The sequence below is a fragment of the Glycine soja genome, chromosome 2 (genome assembly GCF_004193775.1).
Source record: "Glycine soja cultivar W05 chromosome 2, ASM419377v2, whole genome shotgun sequence".
Classification (NCBI taxonomy): Eukaryota; Viridiplantae; Streptophyta; class Magnoliopsida; order Fabales; family Fabaceae; genus Glycine; species Glycine soja.
In genome coordinates this window covers 1,781,475-1,803,485 of record NC_041003.1, presented here as the reverse complement: position 1 = coordinate 1,803,485, position 22,011 = coordinate 1,781,475, and the positions used below count along the sequence as shown (strand labels likewise).

The following is a 22,011-nucleotide window of genomic DNA, read 5'->3' as shown; positions in this document are numbered from 1 at the left end:
CATGGTTGACCCGAAATAATATATATATATATATATATATATATAATAAACATAATATTTATTAATAGTATAATATAAATATACTTTATGATAATTATATTATCTACATTTATTAAATATTAATAAATATTATGTTTATTATATATATATATATATATATATATATATATATATATATATATATAGTGTATATTATGTGTTGGAGTGCTTTCGTGTATATAATAATATACAGGGGATTATTCAACATATATATGCTTTCCCCTTCCCTTGTGGGATTCGGGAGGCACTACTGAGAGAGTGACACTAGAAGCAAGGCAACCTATTATTTTCCTTTTACACCATTGTACGTAAAGAATGACAGGATAAGTTGAATCTTTTTGGCACACCGTAGTTGCATGAAAATACACACTCACACCATCAAAGTAAAAGAATTGTGTCGTATTGGGACATCTTTCTCCGTATAAAGCAAAGGGCTTTGCCTCCATGTCACGCTCGATTCCAAACCCCTCTTTCTCTCAGTTCGAGAAAGTGCAACATATAATCCCCCCAATCTATAAAGAAAACCACACACACCCTTAATCCTTTGCAGTAAAAAAAGTTCTCATTGCCTTAACTCCACCACCCCTCTCTCCTCTTCTTCTCTTTCCCTCTTCTTCTTCTTCTTACCCTATTCCACTTCAATTAATCATCATGCAATCATAGATAGCCTTTTCTGTTTTTTCTTTCTTTTCTTTTCTCTTCACCGTCCATATGTCTATGTCATAGACATATCTCTCTATCTTCCTCCTATGACATAAAAATATACAAATATAACTCACATAATTAGCAAGAACAAAACAAAACTTACATATGGGTGGTAGTAGTAGTAGTAGTTCTTTCCTTCCAAGGTTCTTTAAAGCACTTCTTGTGGTGGGGCTTGTTTGTCTTCTTGGGAAGCTTAGGTAGTGGTGAAGGAACAAGACATCCAACTACACAATGGTCTCAAGAAAGGGTCAAGCATGAACGAGTGGTTGGTAGAGATAAGCCTGTGGACAGTGCAGAATTGGATTTCAACTACATGAGCAAAAGAAGAGTTCCCAATGGACCAGATCCTATTCACAACAGGTTTGTCTACCTTTTCTTAACCCAAATAAGATACACAGATTATATAGTATTTTGTTTATCATCCATGCGTGTCTTTTGATTTCAACTTATGTCACTGTTCTTTACTTAATTAGATGTGTATTATGTTTGTTCAACGGTTTCTGCCACCAAGACATGCATTTCTTTTGATAACAAGACATAGTAGGCATATATGTAGTAAGTTTACTATATGATTTATATTATAATATTGTTAGAAATTCAAGTGTGTAAGAGAAAGAATGTGCAAACTAAGTAAGAAACATATAAATATATACATATATGTTTGAGGTGTTTTTGGCTCCCCTGTTCCTATCATGGATATGAGGTCACCCCTGTTACTTGGCAAATATTTATCTTTTTCCCCAACTCAATTTAAAATTTCCATTGGATTATTTTCAAATATAGTAGTATTATACTACTATTAAGGTGTTTGGTTCCACGTCTCACACGTGATTTTTTAAGTTTACTAAGAAGCTAATAATTCTAACTTCAATATCCTAGACGTGAGCTTTTACTTCTCAACGGATTTTCAGACATGTTTCATGTCTCTTGCGAAATAAAACTCATCAATTTCAAGTTTAGTGGTTCCTGCCAAAGTGAAGCTTAACACAAAAGGATGAAAAGCCAACTATGGGGGATTGATTACCATGCTTTTAACTGTTACATTGAATTGTTGATTTAAATTCTTTTAACATGGATACTTCTTTATAATAGATTAATACATATAAAGCCATAAAAAAGAAAGATAACTCCATCTAACAACTTTATTCCACTTCTTAATTAATCATGAGCAACTAAAGTTATTCATGTCATTCGGTTCTCTCTTCATTAAGAAACTTTTTTAACCTTTTCTTGGTTGTCTTTCTTTATTTCTATTAGCACAAGGGGAACAAGGGATTGCTTGGTAGAAACCTAAATAAAAATTAGATAGGTACTTAAAATAATAGTAATATTGAAAAGTGTTGGCCTGTTTTAAGAAATTATATATTTACAATTCCATTTTAGGCTTTGTTCACTGTTTTCAAAAACAGTTTTTTGTTTTATTCGCATGGTTGACCCAGACTTTATATATATATATATATAGAGAGAGAGAGAGAGAGAGAGAGAGAGAGAGAGTATATTATGTGTTGGAGTGCTTTCGTGTATATAATAATATACAGGGGATTATTCTCTGATCTAGGAAAAGAAAATAACCCGGTCATTGAGTCTTTTTTTTCTCAATAAAATTGACAAACATAAAATTAATGTATTGAAAGGTGGGAATCTGTGAACTTGGACAAGTATTAAAGCTGTGAATTCTAATTGACAGATTAGGCGGTGTGCAGTTTCAACCGTAGAAGCTAGCCTTCAAAATTCAAGTTACTTCTTCTTCTTCTCACTTTACCTCTTCTATTCTGTGTTTCAAAATTCAAACTTTCTTCATCTTCTTCTCACCTCACCCCTTCTCATTTCCGACATCAACCATGGTGTCTCAGGTGAGTGAGGGTTCAGGGATTGTTTCGGGACCGTCATTTTAGTTTCTTTTTTTTTTAACACGTGTCTTGGACCGGTTAGGTGACCGGTTCCCGGGTTAATGAGTCAACCCGGCCGGTCCGAGCCGGGTTTAATAACACTGCTTCAAACCATAAATAACATTAACATAGGATAGAAAGACAAGGTGCAAGATGTCGCAGATTCAGTCCATTACCTTGAAGCACCTCTCACTACCAACCCACACTTTCGTTCCTTCAAAGTTCAAAATTCCTTTGAACCGCAATTTTTCTTTAACACCCAGATTCACATTCTCTTCATCACTCTCTGTCAAATGCTACCACCCCAACCTCGTTCAACCCAAGCCATTCCCTCCACTGCCACAACGCCCTCCATGTTTGTTCTTCAACTTCACAACAAAATTCAACATGTTTCTTTCAAAAGCTACGATTTTGAATGATGGGTATGTTCGTGTGTTCAGTTGCAGAATTGCCGCAGCAAAGGGTGTACGTGGGTTACTCCGTTTACACGAAGAAGGGCATGCTCACCGTGATTCCTAGACCTCCGGAATTTGAATCGAAAAGTGTATGCTATGAGTTTCTGATTTTTTTTTTTCTATTTTGTGTGTTGGAATTGTAGATTTAATGTTTGGTTATAGAAGGTTCTGGTGTTTGTTTTGTAGTCTGGGGCGTTCAAAGTGTCCAAGGAAGGTTATGTTGTGCTCCAGTTTGCTCCCTCAGTTGGTGCTGATGAGCCCATATATGATTGGAACCACAAGCAGGTAACTTAACTTGTGCTTCCTCTATGGAGTCTATACTTTAGGTTCTGTTTGAATAAATTTCTCACAAGCACTTACGAGAGAAGAAACTAACTAGTAAAAAATGAAATTAACTTATCCCATACTAGCTTCTCTAAAAGCTCATTTTCACTTATATATAAGCTAATTTTAACATATGAGAGATGAAATTGGAGGGTGATTCTGGGGGATGATTTCAACAGTACCTCCACGGATGTGATAGAGTTTGGTCAGGATTGAAATTGTGATGGGAGGTTTTAAAGTCGTGATAATGGCTGCTGATGAAAATGGTTCAAGGAGTCCTGGTGTGGGTGCGGTGATGATGTATATATAAAATGAACAAAAAATGTAAGAAATAGGCGTGATTGAAAAAATTTTGTAAGAAATTAGTGGTGGTGTGAAACAAAAAATGAACATTTTGAGAGAAACCCACACATTGGTTAGACTTAATTTAGAATAGGCGTGACTTTAATTTGAAGGAGTTCAAGACAAGGTCATTCTGTAAAACTAATATTTTATTTGTGCAGGTCTCTGTGTTTATGATTTTGTTTATGTATGAAATTAAGGAAATTTAATCTTTGTTTTTGAATGAGCCTTGGGTTGGACATGTAGGCAACCTCACCTAGTAGGATAAGGTTTTTGGTGTTGTAGTTTTTGAATGAGCCTTAGAGCAGACATTATCAAGTAGTCATAGTAGATTTTATGAATGATTTCTTTTCTCATCCTATGACTAACAAGTAGCAACTCATCAGAATATCATTGTCTATTGCATTCATTCTTCTGTATGTGCTCATTGCCAACTCAACTGGATGATTTTTTCCCCTTCTTTGAGAAAAATAAAGATATGATTCTGTTGTTCCTTTAAGGCAGTGTAGTGGGTATAGCTATCAGCTATGAGATACGCAAGGACTGTGCAGGTTCAATTTCAAACCTTGCAATACCCTCTGCCTCCATTTCTCTCTCCCCTTCTTCTCATGGGACCTCTTGTGGGCTTCCCCCAAGGCCCATCAGTGATGGGCCCTACCTTGAACCAAAAAGAAAAACAAATGTGATTTTGTTGGAATTTATGATTCTGTTGAACATAGTCTTATAGTTTAAAACGTGAGGTAATTGTCCACTTTGCTTGAATGCAGACATTCTCACTATCAGTGAGTGAAATGGGAACTCTAATTATCCTTGGTGCAAGGGATTCTTGGGAATTTTCTCATGAGACTGTTAAGTTGAAAAGGTAGTTTCTGTGCTGTATCTTCTAGTAATTGTTAATGAACAATCCAACATATCAACATATTGACAAATTTATGATTATTGCTTGCTTTATCTTGTGATACAAATTGGATTTTCTTTTCACATGAGAAGGGTATCTGATGGTGTCTTCAAACCATGAAACAAATTAAACATGTACGATGACCATATATGTTGATTCATGTGAATTAACTAAATCAGTATCCACTGTACTTGTTGAGTTTTTTTGGGATGTGTGTATATTATGCCATAAGTAATGGTGGTATTATTTCATCCTTTTAAATCATTTTGGAAATTGTCCTTTTATGCAGCAGCAAAATTGATGTTAGAAAAGTTTTGAAGGTGGAGCCACTTCTGGATGCTACTGGCCACTTATTTAGCTTAAGTAATTCTCTTTATTCTTAAACTTTTGTTGCTGTTATTGGTATCAATTTGATTTTATTTTCCTGCCATCTTGAAGTTGTTAGGATACTCTGTACTTCCGGTTTGATTCAGTTCACAAATCAGTTGTAAACTGCAAATAGATTGCTTAGTGATGCAATATTTTAACAGTGATATGTACTCACTTTAAGGAATAGTTTACCTTACCCATTGTTATTCCAATACCTGCAATATAAAGGAAAAATATTAAATGCCATAAATATTAAAGCTGGTGGGGGCTGTGAAGGATTTTTCATGCCAGTGGAACAATTTAAGGGGGAGTCTGACATATCCTCTTTCTGGGTGGATGTAGGGATTCAGAGTTAAGAGACCACAGAAAAAGTAATTGGTGAGATTGGGTGTAAAAGAAATGGTGAAGGAGGTATCGTATTTTTTGGTATTGGAGTGTGTAGTGTGTGGAGGGTGAAGTTTGTTCTTTTATTTTGTTATTATTAGGAAAAAGTCTGATGATGAAATTTTCTTTAAGGTGCATTTCTGGAAAGTTTACAGCAGTTTGGAGTTGGTGTGTTATTGTAAGTGTTCAGAGGTTTTCATTGAACAGATGGGGTGCAGGTGGTTTTGGAGATAGATAAATGGTTGTGGGGAAAGTATTCGGCCCATATATTTTGAAATGCCATCTAAACAGACCAGCAATTTTTACTAGATAAGAAGTTGCAGTATGATGAAATAATTGATGACGGTATCATGCAGAGTTATGGCATTTTTGTTTCTTTGCATAGTAGCTACACCATATAATTTATGGCACATATGTTGTTTGTGGTGCTACATTGGTGACGTTTTAGCAGAATGGAGAACGGAGTAAATTCTTGGAGTCTTACTTGCTTTTGATTAAAGCTTAGATCTTATTTGTATTGTTTTTTTTTTTTGCTTCATTTTACACATTTGTAATTTGTTGCAGCCAGCTTGTATCACAACTTGTGACCATGCTAGTTTTTTTTTAATAAAATGATTCAATTTGCCTGTAAAAAAAAAGTGCTGACTTTGTTGTGTGAATATTCAAAGGGGTTCTGAAAAAGCCTGCGAACATGGAGGGAATTCAGAAAAGCATCTTTCTCCCTGTTACAAGGGCAGATCTAGAAGTTTTAAGGTCACTTTTCAATGTATGGTCTCTCTCTCCCCTCTAATGGTAGAATATTCATTGCCATGATTCTCTGATAATGCAATGGGAATATATATAGTAGCAACAAGATAAGGTTGTCAGAGTGTATATGCCTGATTTAATTTAAAGTGTATTGCATCTTAACCCACTGAAATTCAAGGGTAGATACAATACAACCTTACTTGCTTACATAATAGATCTGAGTCTTTTTCCATTGCACAGAAGAAGAGATCAAACTTTCTCATGCTGTAAAATTCTGTGTAATAGTAACTCAGTTTTTTAGTCAAGAAAATTACTTGGCATGAAATCTTCAAGGTTTATAGTTTTTTCTTTTCTGTCAGACAAATAATTTGTAATTTGGAAAAGAAAGTTCCTGGTTATGTTTATTCAATAAAGTGATGTAGCATTTAAAAACAGGTTGCTCTACAACATTTTTTGTTCTTTTAGTGATTCCAATTTTCTTGTGCACTCAACATGATTAATATTTTGCTCATTTTGATTGTACTTATGCTTCTTTTCTATGCAGTATATCATGCCATACCTTCTAGGTTGGAATGCCTTTGGAAACTCCATAAAGCCAGAGGTATATAGTCAAGTGAATAGTACTAACCCCAGATATGGAGCAGACAATGAATGGAACAGATAGGGATCACTCTTGCAATTATTTTCTCAAGACTGCAGGCAGTTACACAGCCCTTTGCTACCTTCTCAACTTAAAAATTTGTTGAATGTCTTCATCCGGTAGCACAGAATTGTTTGAGAAATTGAGTGTCATTATTAGAAACTCATCTTTAATTTAATTATTTAATTATTTGTTAAAATAAATTATTTGTTCCTTTCCTTTTTTTGTGTGGCTAGTGTTTTTCCTTTTTGTTTTTGAATGTAATTAGAATGTGTTGACAGCGTAACAGTTTTTTGGATCTGATTGAAAACCATACAAGTAGTTAAAAGATCTGATTGTGTTTTGTAACACTTGACAATGTGTTTGTTCAAACTTATATGAATGGATGTTCTGCCTTATGATCTCTATGTTGTGCAGAATCATGTTTTGTTCAATACTTGTCATTTTGTTTCATCACTGTAACATACGATAACTACATTATCAGCCTATGTTGGACCTATGATCCAAACAAAAGTTATCCCCCGGAAGGTTCAAAGAGGGGAACAAGGGATTGCTTGGTAGGAACCTCAATAAAAATTAGATAGGTACTTAAATAATTATTGAAAAATTTTGGCCAGTTTTAAGAAATTATATATTTACAATTCCATTTTAGGCTTTGTTTGTTCACTGTTTTCAAAAATAGTTTTCTGTTTTATAAAATTTGTTTGTTTCCTCATGGTAAATAACATCTCTGAAACTTTTGTCTTTAACCAAACTGAATCATGTCATGTTGTCCATATTTTAAAATATGATGTGGATGAGATTACCAAGTACTGTAGAATTATTTTAAAAAACAACTTTTTAAAACAAAAAGTGAGGAGTGAATCAAACTAGCCCTTATTCTTTATGATTAAATACTTAAGAACTCTGAAAATCAGCAAACCATTTTGTTACAGCAAGTTTACATATCTGTAAAGAAATGTACACCACTGGTCCTTGGCTCTTGAACTTGCATGGAGTACTGCAAATTCCAGAGAATATCCTCTATTGAAGGGCGGTTACTTGAAACCTTGCTGAGACAACTGATGGTGATCTGAACTGTAGTCTTCAATGATTCATGCACACAAGTATCCCGGAGGGAAGAATCAGACATGCCCTTTAGTATCGGTGATGTACCCTTTAGTGATGGTGTTGCACCCTTTAGAGATGGTGATGAAGCTTCTGCTAAACCTCTCTCAAGCTGAACAAGACAAAGAGGACATTAGAGATAGGAAAAACAAATCTAATAGTACATATCTGGCTAAGAATAAAATGTCATGCTCATGCATACATCATTCTTCAGCTCCTCTACTTCACTGGAAGATGTAATTAGTTTGCCAGTGATAACTTCAAGTAGAATAACACCAAACTGATAGATGTCTTCCTTTTCTGCATCATTAATGCTGCATATGGGGACAACATGTTATAGTTTGGATGCATCAGTGGAAGAAAGATATAGATTGAACTGAGAAATACCTGCCAATTTGATTGAGTGCTCTTTGATCATAAAGTTTGCTGTCATGACCTTTCTAAAAATCGACAAAGGCAGATTTCATTAAAGTTAGATACTTTGATTGAATGCAAATATTACCGAGAACTAGTCAAATTTACACATATTCTTTTCTAACTCTAACCTTGGATGGCCATGGAATGCTGTATCCGCTAACTTTTGCATTGAGGCAATCATCCAACAGAATATTCTCAATCTTTATATTGTTGCCAAATATGCCAGGATGAACTCTAGTGTGTAAGAACTGGATTCCTCTTGCAATGCCTATGCTGATTGCCATTCTTTGTGGCCATTTCAGCATTTCCCTTTTTCTCCTATCTGTGTTACATGGAATTTCCATGTTACATCTTTTGGTCATACAAGTGTTAATTTGCCTTTGCAATTAATTCTGTGTTAATGTTTTTGTTTACCTGCAAGGTAATCCCTCAAGGACACGTTTGAGACATGTTCGAATACAATGAATATTGTGCTTATCATTTGGGGATGGTCATGATGAGTAATGACACAGTGTCCTAGAACACTCACCAAATGCCTGTGCCTTAAATAGGGTAATACCTTCAAGCTCTGAATACTGTTTTTGTGCAAACTTTTCTGCTTTAGTTTATTGCGATTGACCATAACCATTGAACCATCTATGAGCCAACCTTTATATAGCTGTGCAAATGCAAGCAAGAGTATAGGCCATTACCACTTGGTCTTGTAGAGATTATCATTATGAAACTATTGAACAAAAAAAAAAAATTCTTTTACCTGTTCCTGTGATCCTTCTGCTATAAGATTTGATGGGTCAAAGTTGTTTGTAGCATCTTCAATTTCTTCTATTGAGAAAATGCAGTATGGTGGGAATCCAAGAACAGGTTGCCTCATTGGTAGAGGAGGACGTCCTATTTCCATAGGGGAAAAATTAACAATTCGTGCATGAGTTAAATAAAGGACTAGAAATATGTAAACCACCACAAGAGGAACGAAAATTATGATCTGAATTGAACATGTGCACGATTTATCATATCATCATACAACAGCAACCAAGCCTTTTGTATCATACCATTGTATTCAAATAGAATAATAGATAAATAAATTGCATTCCAGTCCCCTAATAGATGTTTCAAGTATATAGTCTCTAATTTTAAAGATTACTCTCTCTTTTTGAGAAATGAAATGTACTACATTTTAATCTATTTGAATGTAAACAAATGTCTTAGTAGTGATAAATAATTATAAAATGACAACTAATTTTAGATACTCATTATTGATTTTAGAACTTTAGGAAATGAAGTTTCAAAATTCCTTTATTGTCGACTTGGAAACTTTACTAAAAAAGACTTCATTTATATTCTCTAGTTTCAAAATTGATAATAGGGATGAAAAACTAGTTGTCAAATGTCAATAACATCAACAATCACATAAAGGAAAAAATGTCCCTAACAAGTTCATTTATATAAATATGGATCGAAGTGAAATACATATTAATTTCACACGGAGAGAAATGCAGTGTAGTGTCAACTTACCTCTAGAGATGAGAATGTAAATTATAACAACAATTATAATAATAATGTCCTTACTTGCATTAATATTTGGTCTTGAATATGCACGGATGGAAAAATTATTTGGAGCAGAGATGCCTATGCTATAATTACTGTCTGCTTTTTCTAGTTTAGACTTTCTGAAGATGCACCAAATGAGAAGAACCATAAGCCCTGCAATTCCCACAACACCTCCAACAATACCAATAATTTGGCCTAGTTCCATCTCTGGTTCCCTCTTCTGGCTTTTAATTGATGGCTTGACAGCTGCTAAGGACTCCACTTTCTGGCAATAAGAAGATGGATATTGGTCACTTAATAAGCTTCTGGTTACCAAACAATTCCCATAATAAAGTGTTGTTCGGTTTGAAGCATTTGAACCGATACAAGATGGCAATGTTCCCACCAAGAGGTTGTGTGAGATATCAACAAATGTGAGAGAAGAACTACATGACACATTCAAAGAAAGGTAGCCACTTAATTGGTTTGAAGCCAAGTTTAGGTACTTTAGGGAAGGAAGAGAGAAAATAAATGATGGGATATTTCCAAATATCACATTGGAAGAGATATCAAACAGCTCAAGTTTATAAACATGAATGAGTTGAGGAGGGATTCTACATCTCAATGAGTTGTTTCTCAAGATAACCCTCACAAGATTCTTGCTCAATGAAGGGAACTCAGGGCCTAATTTGTTGCCACTCAAATTGAGCTCTTCAAGAGAAGCTAGTTTTCCAAGATCAGGCACACTCCCATTGAAAAGATTATTAGCCAAAACAAGACTTTTTAGATTCTTCAAAGAGGAAACTGATGGTGAAATTTCCCCATAAATGAAGTTTGAGCTAAAGTTCATCACTTCAAGGGACCAGAACCTGTCAATCTTGGAAGGCAAGGGACCCCACAAACCAAGTGACACCAATGACAACACCTTCATATTTGAGAGCTTTGTCAAGACAGTAAAGAAAGACTCAATGGAGAATCTTTCTGAGAGAGTCCAAGATGAATTGCCAACGACGGTTAACTCGGTTACATGGCCATTGAAGCACACAATGCTGAGGGGAGGAGGGAGAGAGCAAAAATTGGTCAAGTTGGTCCATCCTTGAAGAGCTTGAGGATATTCAAGAAGCTTCTGAACTTGGAGAAGGATTCTGTTCTCACTTGTTGTTAGCTGTGCACTTGGAATTGGAGTGAGCAGCACAAGAATAATTGCAATGATTGCAGGAAACAAGTAGTACAAAGAAACCAAGAAATTCTTCATTTTCTGATGGTGAAATTGACACCTGTGTAGTATAGTAAGACAGAGGATAGTGAGTGAGTCTCAGAAAGAACAGTGTATAACTATATATTGCAGTTTTGAAGCTAAAGAATTGAAATACTATGCCACCAAGAAGCTTAACTGTAACAGAAGCAGTTATTGCTCAAAATATTAATGTTCTGCAAAATTCTTGACTTCTACTACTATTATTATTACAGTCAACAACATACTTTTGAAAACATTTATTTTTATTTTCTAATGCATTTCTTATTATCATTTAAAATTTATTAAAACTTACAAAACTATAAGACTCATCAAATATAAAGAAAAATCTTTTTTTTGATAATTTTTAATAAATTTCATTCAATGATAAAAAATATAAAGAATTTTTTTTTATAATTTTTAATAAATTTCATTCAGTGATAAAAAAAGTATGTTAGATAATGTGATGCTACTTACATTTTTCTCATTATTATTATTATTGCTGCTGCTGCAGCATAATGTAATAACTTAATTACACAGAAAAGCTAATAAGCAGAAGCAGAGAAGTTCATTTTCATTGCATATCGCTTCCAAGAAAAAATCTTGTTTGCATGATATGAGGATAAAAAGTTTCCATAAACGTGGAGCAGTTAGAAACTAGAAACTTTGTAAAGAGAATCTGGGATTCTAAAAAAGAGTGAGATTTTATGATTACATGTAACTGAAGCCACCAAAGTTGTTGATCAAAGAGTATAAGTCAAGAATCCTGATCAGATGCTACGCAGACTACATAATCTTGATTAGCAACCGGTTTTATACGCTGCCACGTGGCCCCATGAAGCACCATTTTCCACAATGCTAAATTCAACAGTTCAACGCAGATTTGTACTTTGGTGTTGGCATGTTATTGTGGACCTGCCTATACCCTATAGTATGTTATAATATTGACCCAATTTTTAGTTTCTAAAAAAAGAAATTATTCATGTCACCGCATGAAGCCACGCACGAGTATCACAATATCACATAACAATTTAGCATTACATTGTAAATCACGGGAAAGTTATGTTTTACGAGTATGAAAATTGGATACGATACAAGATTGTTGCAATTTTGAGTTTTGAAATTTACTGATTGTGGATTTGTGTCGGCAAGGTGTTAAAAGTCTCGGTTGCTACTTGCCACACATTATTACCTTGACACATTCTTTAATGTGCTTTGAATTAGTTACACCTAATCCTCTTCTTGATGTTTCCAGCATAAGAAACTAAACCTGAAATTTTGACACATTACTGGTTGCAGCATATATATATATCAGTACAACAACAAGCTGCCATAAAATATTGAAGTTCAGTATGGCAATTCTAGTACGGTCTTTTATGTCATTATTTATGGACACGAGATTTTGTCAACTTTCTATGACTTCCATCTCAATTTTTATTTGCGCAGAATAAGGCCACAACCAATAATTAATTTCCCACAGCCTCCATACATAGAGTGATTATCTTGATAATAACATATTCTTTCAAATACATTCAGTATTGTTTGACCAAAACTAAAAATTTTATTTGAAATAGTAAAATTAAATAAGTTTCACTTCCCTTTTAATAAGTTTTACTGTGATTTTATAATTTTTAATATATTTTAATCAATAAATAAATTTAAGTTAATTAACGAGAGTGTATTAATATTCCTCTCTAGCCAGTAATCTAATATTGGCATTCAATAAATTTAAAAAATTATATATTTATTAATTATTATTATTGTTAATTTATTTTATAAAATCAATTCCTCTAGTAAGAATATTAATATTTAAGTTTAGGCTAAGTTACTAATACAATTTGGGCACTTTAATTAAATATACCAATTTAAGTTAGTGTTGTGAATTATGAAACTTAAACTTTCTTTTTTTAGCCAGTTGATTAGCCAATTCACGCTAAATGGGACATTCCAAGACTTTCAACCCATCAAGAATAAGTAGCTTAAACTATCATGTCTTATTTTTGGCAAGCTAGGGACCGAACAAGTCAAAATGTGATGGACTGGCTCACCTTGTTACCCGTAATATGTAACCCATATAATTGCCTTTTTTTTTTTTTTTCTTTTCAATTCCATATCTTTACCTTGCGAGTTTAATAGGCTGGTATGTCAATTATGGGTAGACCCTCAATTATTTTTAATTATTATTAAAATATTATTTTTTGTTAAAATGTTTGAATAGGTTGATTTTTGTTAATTATTTGCTTAAATATTGATTGATAGGCTCAAATATGTGGTTAGATTTTATTTATTAGTATATATTTAGTATTTAACTGAGACTTTTTTATAGTTATTTTGTTTGCATTTCATTATTATAAATACATATTATGAAATCTAATGAATTACTATTAATAACAAACTGTAGAAGGAAAATACAATTTTTTATGAATATAAAAAAATAATTCTTATCTAGCTTTCTTTAATTTCTTTTATTTCCAATTTTTATTTAATTTTAATATTTTCTTCATATTTTTTTATCTTTAATTTACAAGCCGACACATTTAAGTTTTTACTACAAATTTTGCAAAACAGGCATAAAAACAAAATAAAACACCAGCCCAACCTATTAAAATTGTGGGCCAATAACTTTAAATAGATCCAACCCGTATGACCCACCTTTGCTATTAACCCATCCTCAAACTCTAATGTCCACAACAGCCGCCAAAGATCTTATCACTCGAAACACGAAAGTCATTAAATTTTACTAGCACATTAATGAAATTAGTTTACGAATTGCCAACCAATCTAATCCGGTTTAAATATATTGTTTTTCTTATCATATTATAACTATAACTAAAGATAAAACAAGAGAAATGGTTGTTACATAACACTACTCATAAAATTATTTTAATAACAGTGTTCGATATTTTAATGATAATGTGAATATATTATCCAAAAAATGTTTTGTTACTATGCACCTAAAGTACAATTTTAAAATAGAACACAAACTAACCAAAGTTGTTAAAACATTATTTTTCCATCTCGGTTTCAACATGGATCCATATATATAATACTTAACTCAATAAGACAAAATATCATGTGCCATAGGCAGTTAGGCACAATTATTATGTTTTTTTTTTACTTAGAAGATAAATATTGGGAAGAAACATAAAAAAAAGGCATTATCCGATTATCATTGTCAAATACTACGAGAAGTGCATATACATTAAAGTTATAGTTATAGATTATCAAATATCAATCGGTAATTTGTTAACTTTTGTTTTTAAGAAAATTACTAGGATCTATTTTTCTTTATTCAAAATTTAAACCTCGTAAGAGGAATCTATGACGTTGTTGCTTTTCTTTTCAGCTTCAGCCATACTTTCTCTTCCTTCTATGTCCTTTCAGCTTCTCACTGTTCCCTCACTCTTCAACCAAATATAAAAACGGCAACTTTGATCCAAACCTCACCTTCACTTTATTGAAGAACCTTTCAAATCCCTTCTTCTTTCTCTCCCAAATCTCAATCTTCATAACATTCACCCATTTCTTCACATTGGGGGCTTAGGGTTCTATTTGTTGGTGTGACCCTCTTTCTCTTCCCTTGCTTTTGTGTGTTGTTGATCTGAATCTGTTGTATTGTGTTTTAACTTGGCTTCATTGGGTTGATCTTTTTTTTTTTAAGATAAAATTTATTGCTTTTTCTTATTTTTGAGATGGGTTTTGCTGATTTTAATGCTGTTCTTAAGGAAAGACTTGAATTGACTCATGGTTGGTGCTGTGTAGAATTAATTGCAGCTTTTGTTTGTTTTGACTTCTAGTTTTAGTTCTTGTCTTTTTTTGAAAATAGCCTGCACGGTTTGGTTTTGGATTTTTCATTTACTTTATGGTATTTTTTTTTTCTGTACATAACTGCTAACTCATGTTTCAGTTATTAATTATACTTGAAAAATGCATTTATGTTAGGGTATTAATGTCTTTTTCAAATTTAAAATTTATGGCTAGTGAATTTAATTTAGTTTGACATTTAATTAAGCTGGAATTGAGGGTCTGTTGTATATGCTTCTTGCAGATTTTGATGCTCGAGTTCTGTGGTTTCTAAAGCATTGAAATGGGGAAAGGAAGAAGTCCTGGGAAATGGTTCAAGAATTTACTCTTGGGGAAGAAATCGTCTTCAAAGTCTACTTCATCAAAGAAGAATGACATTTTTGTAAGTATTTTTGTGGTTGGCATTCGTTTGTGTTTATGATTTGTTATAAAAGAAACTATGGAAGGGAGAAAGTCTCATTGTTGTTGCCTATAATCTGTGTCTGTGAGTGCTTAGTCTTTTGAAATATGCATGTTCTAATTTTTATTTCATTTTGTGTGTAAAGAAACCTTCAATTGACAAGGATTTGCTGGTGTCGTCTGAGGTACCCGTGCCTGATCCAACCATGGATTCGTTGCAGATATCCACACCAATATCTGGAGCTAATGATTATAAAGGAGTGTTTTCCGAAAAGGAGGTAGTTAGTAGGTCATCACATGATAGGGATGTTCTTTCAACTAGAGTCAAAGAAGCTAAGGTGCAAGATGTTGCTAATTTTGGATCTCAAGAGAATCTTGAGAAACTCCAGCTTACGGAAGCAACTATAAAAGTTCAGGCTGCTTGTAGAAGTTATCTGGTAATAAGTCCCTTGTAATTATACAATTTTGTTATACTAACTGATGTGCCTAAGTTATAATTATCTGAAAGGCTTCATTGGCATTCCATATATAAATGCAGTAGAAATACTTACAGATGAAAATGCAACCACAGTTATTTCACTTTTAATATTTCAAATTTTTGGTTGTAGAGGAAAGAAAAAATATAAGTATTTTATTTATAGTTAGTGCCTTGTCTACCCTGCTTTTTTATTTGAAATTCTCTCTGTACCCATTGATTCTTAATTTGTATGCTATCGCATGCAAGTTTCCTAACCATCAGTTCTGCATTGGGAAGTTTCTTTATTTATGTTAATAAATTCATAAAGTGATTCCTGCATAACTTCATTGAAGGCTCGTCGAACATTGCAAAAACTCAAAGGTGTCATACAACTGCAAGCTTTTATTCGTGGCCACTTGGTTAGAAGACACGCTGTTTCTGCATTATATTGTGTGAAGGGAATAGTTAAATTTCAAGCATTGGCTCGTGGTTACAATGTTAGATGCTCTGATATTGGGCTTGCAGTCCAGAAAATTCGTAAGGTAAAAGTTCTTTAATTAATTCAACAGTTCAGTGTTCTGTGCATTATTTTCCCTGCCTTTCGGGTGGAAATGTTTCTCATTAAATTAGGATCAAGAGGTGTTTTCTACCATACAGTTGTCCCGCTCTAGTGATTTGTGGATCTTATTCAATGTGGTGAAGGAAAAGATGAATGCCTTCAATTGCATTCTGCTTGCCCTTCTATTACTTAACTAACTCCTTTTTTCAACATGTTTTTATCAGGATACTCATTGCTCAAATTCTGTTCGGGTAGTTTCGTCCACACAGGCAGAGAAGTTGTCTGAAAATGTCTTTGTTTGCAAGGTAAGAAACTGCTATATCATGCCTACATAGAGGATAAATAGATTCTTATAGCTACTTCTAGTATCTGAAATATGACTCATTCCAGTTAATTGAAACTACTAGACATTATCAGCTTAAAATGTTATTGTCCATGAAGATTTCTTCCCCTGATTATGTGTGAGCTTGGTGCGTTTTTCTTTCTCCTAATCTGGAGCTATTTTTTTGGTTACCAGTAGTAGGTACTTGTTGCCTTTAGAAAGGATAAATTTGTCTCAACTTTTGGGCTCATAAACTCTCTCTAGTTCTATGTGCTATGATATTAATGTTTTCAACTTGTTTTGGTTATATTTCTAGGGTTGTGGTCTTGTTTTACTCCACATTATATTAACTGTATGCTTCATCTGAAGTTTCTCCATCCTGTAATATCTGATTTTTTTCTCAATCTGGTTGTCTTTGCCATGCATTGTGGAGAATGATGTTAATGTTCAATGATGGTTCCAGTAATTATTAATGTTGAATGACAATGATAACAAGTTATTTTTGGTCACTGAATCAGTGAATCTCATGAGCATTGTTTGTAAGTTGATTTAGCAAATTTTTGGGTCAATTACCATTTTTACTTTACACACTCTTTTATTGATATGATTTTTGAATATGAATGATATGACAAAGGTTGTGAACAAATGGTGTACTTTTTATTCTTATCATTCCTTTTCAATTCTTATTGTTTTGAAACTAAGTTATCTCATCATATTATTTTGGTTTTGATTAAAGCTCATTACGTATGTTATCCATTTTAGCTTCTGGCTTCATCCCCATATGCAGTTCCTCTATCACTCAACAGTGATCCTGGAGAACCTAACATGGGTCAGAAGTGGCTTGACTATTGGACAAGGTCCCACTTTTGGGCATCTCTTCCTGAATTTAAAAAGAAACTTGAGTCAGTGTCTGATGAGAAAAATGGCACTTCTCAGACAGTTCAAAAGGGGCAAGTTAAAAAAATTACTCGGAAATCTCCTACTGTGAAAGCTGACAATGTCTCAAATTTAGGTTCTAACAAATCTAAACAGCATCTGAAAAAGGATTCAAGCCACCCATTGCCTTCAGCTCAGGAAAACCCACCAAAAGAAACTGAGAAAAGTAGTTTTGGAAAGACTCATGCGCATAATGCTTCAAATGGATCTGAGGTTGTTAATGAAAAAAGAAAATCCGGCAATAAAAAGATTTTGGATCATGCTGTCATTGATGTTTCAGAGCAGGGCCCAAATGCCTCTTCAGCGAAAGAGAAAGATTCGACTGTGCCAAAGTCAAAAGAGTCTGATCCTGAGAAAGGTCATGGACAGCAAACAAAAGACAAGAATGATAATGAGCCACATAATGATCCCATTGCTGTCTCAAAGACAAGTGTGAAGAAGGGTGGAAATGAAGGAATTCAAGTAGTCAGTGAGAATTTGAATGGTGGTGACAATTGTATCAGTAACAATAGCCAAAGAAGAGCTTCACTACCTGCTAACATTAATGAACAAGAGAATGAGTTATATAACACTCCTGTTACTCCAAGACTGCCCAGTTACATGGCTCCTACTGAATCTGCAAAAGCTAGGCTAAGAGGACAAGGCTCTCCAAGATTTACTACTGATTTGGTAGACAAAAACAGTGCAACCAGGCGGCATTCACTTTCATCCTCACTTAATGGCAAGTCAGGTTCATTTTCCCCGAGAGCTGAAAAGCTGATAGGCGTAAGCAGTAGAGGAGGGATAAGGTCTGATAGATCTCTGTCATCTTCAAGGGATGGGACTGGTAAGCATTTAAGATTTTGCTTTATTTTTGTTGTATTTTTTAATTAATTGATTGATGCTTTGGTTTATTGATTGGTTGATGCTTTGGTCCCACCATCAAAAATAAAACGAAATTGATTATGGTAGGCATGCTTTTGGAATACAATACAGTGAACATGCATAGAGACAAGTATCCATCTACATAAATACATGCTTAAATTATTTGCTTGCATGTTTTGTGGTGAGGAAAAAAGTTGCTGTTCTTATGGATGACTGACTACTACAAGACTTTGCTAGACTACTAATGCTCACTTGCATGTTTGAAATCTATAGTTTTCTTTCTTTCTTTTCTATTAACAAAAGGTTTTTCCAATCCAAGTTTCATTTTCATTTTCACCTTGCAAAGCAGGAATTTCACTATTCGTAATACTCTCATAGGAATGAAAACACAAAAACAATTTACTAGATGGAGGATACATTAAGAGTCAATTTTTGAGAAATTACTCTGGATATCTCCAACATCTCTAGCTTCCTCTTCCCTTTGGCTACTTCTCTAGACACCATGCATTTAACTTTTCCCCCCTACTTAACCATGAACTAGCCTCAGGTGTCTGCATATAAGATGTAGGAATTTTTCTTATCTTTCCATAGACTTCAAAATTAGCTCAATCTGAGGTTTGTAGCAAAAGTTACAATCAAAATAATATGAGGTTTAAAGGTCTCTATTAGAATTTTGGTAATTTGGCTTACATTTTCATAAAAACCCATAATTTTCTTGAAAGCACATTAGAAACACATTTAATTTAATGGGCATAAAGAATTCACTTAAAATAAGTTATTAGTGACATGATCTTCATTAAAATCACTTATGTTTCTTTTTTACTTAAATCAAGTAGTAGGTATGTCGAATTTTCACACGTATTAAATATTGGTGGTGTACTCTGATTTTTATTTTGCCCTTTTCTGATTCCCTTAATCACTGTTATGTGGATATTATCAATTTCAGAGAAGTTGATCCAACCTCAGTGGAGAAGGTGATTCTACCTTATTTTTCGAGGCAAGGATACTTGAAGAAGGTAAAAACTTGAATAGTAAAAAACATGCAGAGACTATTTATGGTCATGGATACAGAAAGGGATATGATATCAAATTTCTTTAATTTTCATTTTCATTACTACTATTTATGGTCATGGATACAGAAAGGGATATGATATCAAATTTCTTCTAATAGGAGTACTTTGGTGGGTATATATTAAGGATCTAAGCTTATGTGCTTCTTTTTCTAAGCTCATGTGATGTATTGCTAAAGAAATTGTTCAAACAGTGTCATTTTCAAAAGTTGAGAAATTTCTTCATTTCGAATTTCAGAAATATCAGAGGCATTATGAGCAATCGGAAGAATTTGTAGTCACATTTATATGGTTGGTTTGGTCTTAAAAAGAGAAGGGAGGGAGGTAAAAATTGTAGATTCGATTTTCTCCGCTAGCAAAAAAATCTAACAATTAATGACTAATATTAATTGTTTTTTTTTCAGTAGTTATTTTTAATTTATCAGAAAAGTAGCGAAATTGTTTTTTTTTTTGTTGATAAGTTTTTACTATTTTTTTAGAAACATAATTTAATTTAAAAACACATGGTTAAGAAACTGCTCTAATAAACGGGTTTTAGATTTAGCCACATCATGCACACTTGTAAGGATCTAGGGAAGTTGCCTTTGCTGGAAACTAAAATAAAAAAGAGTTGATGAGTAACAATTTGATGTCAGTTATTTCTCTTAAAAATTCACTTAGAAAGAATATGAAAGATGAGAAAAAAAGTTGAAAGTTTGATTTCGAGAAGAGTATTTTTTTTCTGTTACATTTTCTTTGAATCTATTTAATTTGTCAATGATTTTTATTTTTCCTTCAATCAAGTCTCCAATTTTTTAAGTTAAACAACTCTAGTCCTTTTAGTTTAAAAAAATGTGACGCAATTATTAGATGTGACATAATATTAAGTTGGGCTCCTCGGAGTCGAAGCATATATGTAGGATATAATTGCAATGGATTAATATTTTTTAAAAAAGATAAATGATGCATTTCATGTTGTAGATGATCCTGAAAAACTGCAGCATCAATATTACACTGACAAAGTCTACTTGCGGTGGTATCCATGCAGCACGATGATGTGATGCTCGAAATCTTCATGTTCTGCCAGTCAGAAATATGCTGGGAGGACCAAACTGGAATTGGCCTCTTCAAATTTTCCCAAATATTTTCATTACGCCACTTCCAAATAGTCCACAAAACAGAGGCAAATAGATCAGTTTTATTGGGAGAGAATTTTTGCAATGCTCTAAAAATAAACTCTCTGAAAATGAATAGCTTCTAAAAGTAAAAAGAATTTCTTCTTTTTTTTAATAGAGTTTCATGGGAGCCAAATCCTTTGGAACAAAGGTGATAATTGCTAAATAATTGTACTGTTGATAAAGAAAAATAAAGCAAAATTGTATTTAAAAATAATTATTTAGCATATTTGTGTCTAATTGTTAAAAGTTGATGTTTTTTCAAATTTTGACTGCAAATATAAAAACTAGAGGAAACAAAAGCAAAAAATAGAAGAATTATGAAAAAAGATGAAGCTTCAGCACCAGGCCAGTCCAAAGGCACGCTCAGCGCGCTCTGCCTGTGCTAAGGGCACTGGCGCTAAGCGCAACACGCACTAAGTGGGGAAACGAGCACCCGCGAGAAGAGCGCGCTAAGCGCATGTACGAAGGCCCAAGTCTATTTCAACAGCTATAAAAAGAGAGTCAAGCAGGGGAAAATGACACACCGAGTCTCAAAGCACTCTCACTAATACCCAAAGCCTGAGAACTCTTCCTTAGGGAATTCTCTTCTTTCTTTCACCATTTTTTCTATTGCCTTCTTCCATCCCTCCTCTTCCATCAATTCTTATACTCCAATTTCAGTGTAAGGTCCTCAATGGGCATGAGAGACTAAACCCCTGGTTAGGGCCTGTCAGGCCTAACAAGTCAAAGTGATGTATGATGTATCCCCTATTTATCAATGCAACATGTGTTTTCTATCCTATTTCTTTTCTATTTATATTCCATGCATTATTCATATTTACATAATTTTAGAGGGTAAGTGCTCGATAGAGGGTAACTCTTAATAAAAATATAAAGAAGATATGCATCTATTAGTTTTAGGGGTTAGACGCTCGACAGAGGATAACTTCTAATAGAACAAAAAGAAAAGATATCATAAGAAAATCATTACTAGACATAGGATGATAACTTTATGCCCATGCATTCAAGCACACATCTAGAATCAAGGCTTCATGCTTTTTATCTATTGACTATTTGCAAAGGCATTTTGGAGATAGATAGATAAAATATGCTTGTCATCGTGAGGCATTAGAGACAAGTAATTGAATAAATGTGGGTATGATAAATTCACCTAAATTGATAAAGAAAAATCCAAAAATCATACATCCTAGACAAATAAGGCATGTTAGGTCCTAACATTCACATTCCATCGAATTCCCTACTTCTTTGCTCTCTACTATTTATAATTTCATGTTATTGTTTACTGTTCTTTCTTCTACACCTCTCTTTAATTATTTATTCTCTTATAAATTGAAAAGTATACAATAAAAAGTAAAACACAAAATTC

General features: G+C 33.5%; 3 protein-coding genes across 11 annotated transcripts; 2 read left to right on the top strand and 1 right to left on the bottom strand.

The window, feature by feature from the left end:
- The first annotated feature begins 325 nt into the window (after positions 1-325).
- On the top strand, positions 326-7,197 carry LOC114379072 (single-stranded DNA-binding protein WHY1, chloroplastic-like). 5 transcript variants are annotated; one of them, XM_028337648.1, is made up of 7 exons: positions 326-1,104; positions 3,074-3,177; positions 3,275-3,373; positions 4,522-4,616; positions 4,942-5,015; positions 6,074-6,171; positions 6,697-7,197. In XM_028337648.1, the coding sequence occupies exons 1-7, from the start codon at positions 1,080-1,082 to the stop codon at positions 6,814-6,816; spliced, it is 615 nt and encodes a 204-aa protein (XP_028193449.1). In that variant the 5' UTR covers positions 326-1,079; the 3' UTR covers positions 6,817-7,197. The 5 variants fall into 5 exon arrangements, with proteins under 5 accessions (XP_028193449.1, XP_028193465.1, XP_028193457.1 ...); XM_028337640.1 differs by lacking the exon at positions 326-1,104 and adding an exon at positions 2,437-2,988 and having other exon boundaries at positions 4,945-5,015; XM_028337632.1 differs by lacking the exon at positions 326-1,104 and adding an exon at positions 2,442-2,988.
- Positions 7,198-7,652: 455 nt separating this feature from the next.
- On the bottom strand, positions 7,653-11,124 carry LOC114379020 (probable LRR receptor-like serine/threonine-protein kinase At1g14390). The gene is made up of 7 exons (XM_028337584.1): positions 9,883-11,124; positions 9,071-9,204; positions 8,731-8,974; positions 8,445-8,638; positions 8,287-8,339; positions 8,102-8,213; positions 7,653-8,011 (listed from the first exon to the last, which is right to left on the bottom strand). Exons 1-7 carry the CDS (start codon positions 11,096-11,098, stop codon positions 7,733-7,735), a joined length of 2,232 nt encoding a protein of 743 aa, XP_028193385.1. The 5' UTR covers positions 11,099-11,124; the 3' UTR covers positions 7,653-7,732.
- Positions 11,125-14,401: 3,277 nt separating this feature from the next.
- Positions 14,402-21,421, top strand: LOC114378982 (protein IQ-DOMAIN 31-like). Of its 5 annotated transcripts, none has more exons than XM_028337563.1 (8): positions 14,402-14,635; positions 15,126-15,263; positions 15,427-15,717; positions 16,091-16,279; positions 16,521-16,601; positions 17,381-18,380; positions 19,365-19,434; positions 20,516-21,421. In XM_028337563.1, the coding sequence occupies exons 2-7, from the start codon at positions 15,165-15,167 to the stop codon at positions 19,394-19,396; spliced, it is 1,692 nt and encodes a 563-aa protein (XP_028193364.1). In that variant the 5' UTR covers positions 14,402-14,635; positions 15,126-15,164; the 3' UTR covers positions 19,397-19,434; positions 20,516-21,421. The 5 variants fall into 5 exon arrangements, with proteins under 5 accessions (XP_028193364.1, XP_028193373.1, XP_028193363.1 ...); XM_028337572.1 differs by having other exon boundaries at positions 20,469-21,421; XM_028337562.1 differs by having other exon boundaries at positions 20,449-21,421.
- The last annotated feature ends 590 nt before the right edge of the window (positions 21,422-22,011 follow it).

Excerpts from the sequence above, each read along its gene's own strand:
- LOC114378982 (XM_028337563.1), top strand. The coding sequence starts at position 15,165 with ATGGGGAAAGGAAGAAGTCCTGGGAAATGGTTCAAGAATTTACTCTTG. Across the intron at positions 15,718-16,090 it reads CTGCTTGTAGAAGTTATCTG|GCTCGTCGAACATTGCAAAA; the intron begins GTAATAAGTCCC and ends ACTTCATTGAAG. Across the intron at positions 18,381-19,364 it reads ATCTTCAAGGGATGGGACTG|AGAAGTTGATCCAACCTCAG; the intron begins GTAAGCATTTAA and ends TATCAATTTCAG.
- LOC114379020 (XM_028337584.1), bottom strand. The coding sequence starts at position 11,098 with ATGAAGAATTTCTTGGTTTCTTTGTACTACTTGTTTCCTGCAATCATT. Across the intron at positions 8,639-8,730 it reads CTTGAGGGATTACCTTGCAG|ATAGGAGAAAAAGGGAAATG; the intron begins GTAAACAAAAAC and ends CATGTAACACAG. Across the intron at positions 8,012-8,101 it reads TAGAGGAGCTGAAGAATGAT|CTTGAGAGAGGTTTAGCAGA; the intron begins GTATGCATGAGC and ends TGTCTTGTTCAG.
- LOC114379072 (XM_028337632.1), top strand. The coding sequence starts at position 2,787 with ATGTCGCAGATTCAGTCCATTACCTTGAAGCACCTCTCACTACCAACC. Across the intron at positions 2,989-3,073 it reads ACTGCCACAACGCCCTCCAT|TTGCAGAATTGCCGCAGCAA; the intron begins GTTTGTTCTTCA and ends TCGTGTGTTCAG. Across the intron at positions 3,178-3,274 it reads CGGAATTTGAATCGAAAAGT|TCTGGGGCGTTCAAAGTGTC; the intron begins GTATGCTATGAG and ends TTTGTTTTGTAG.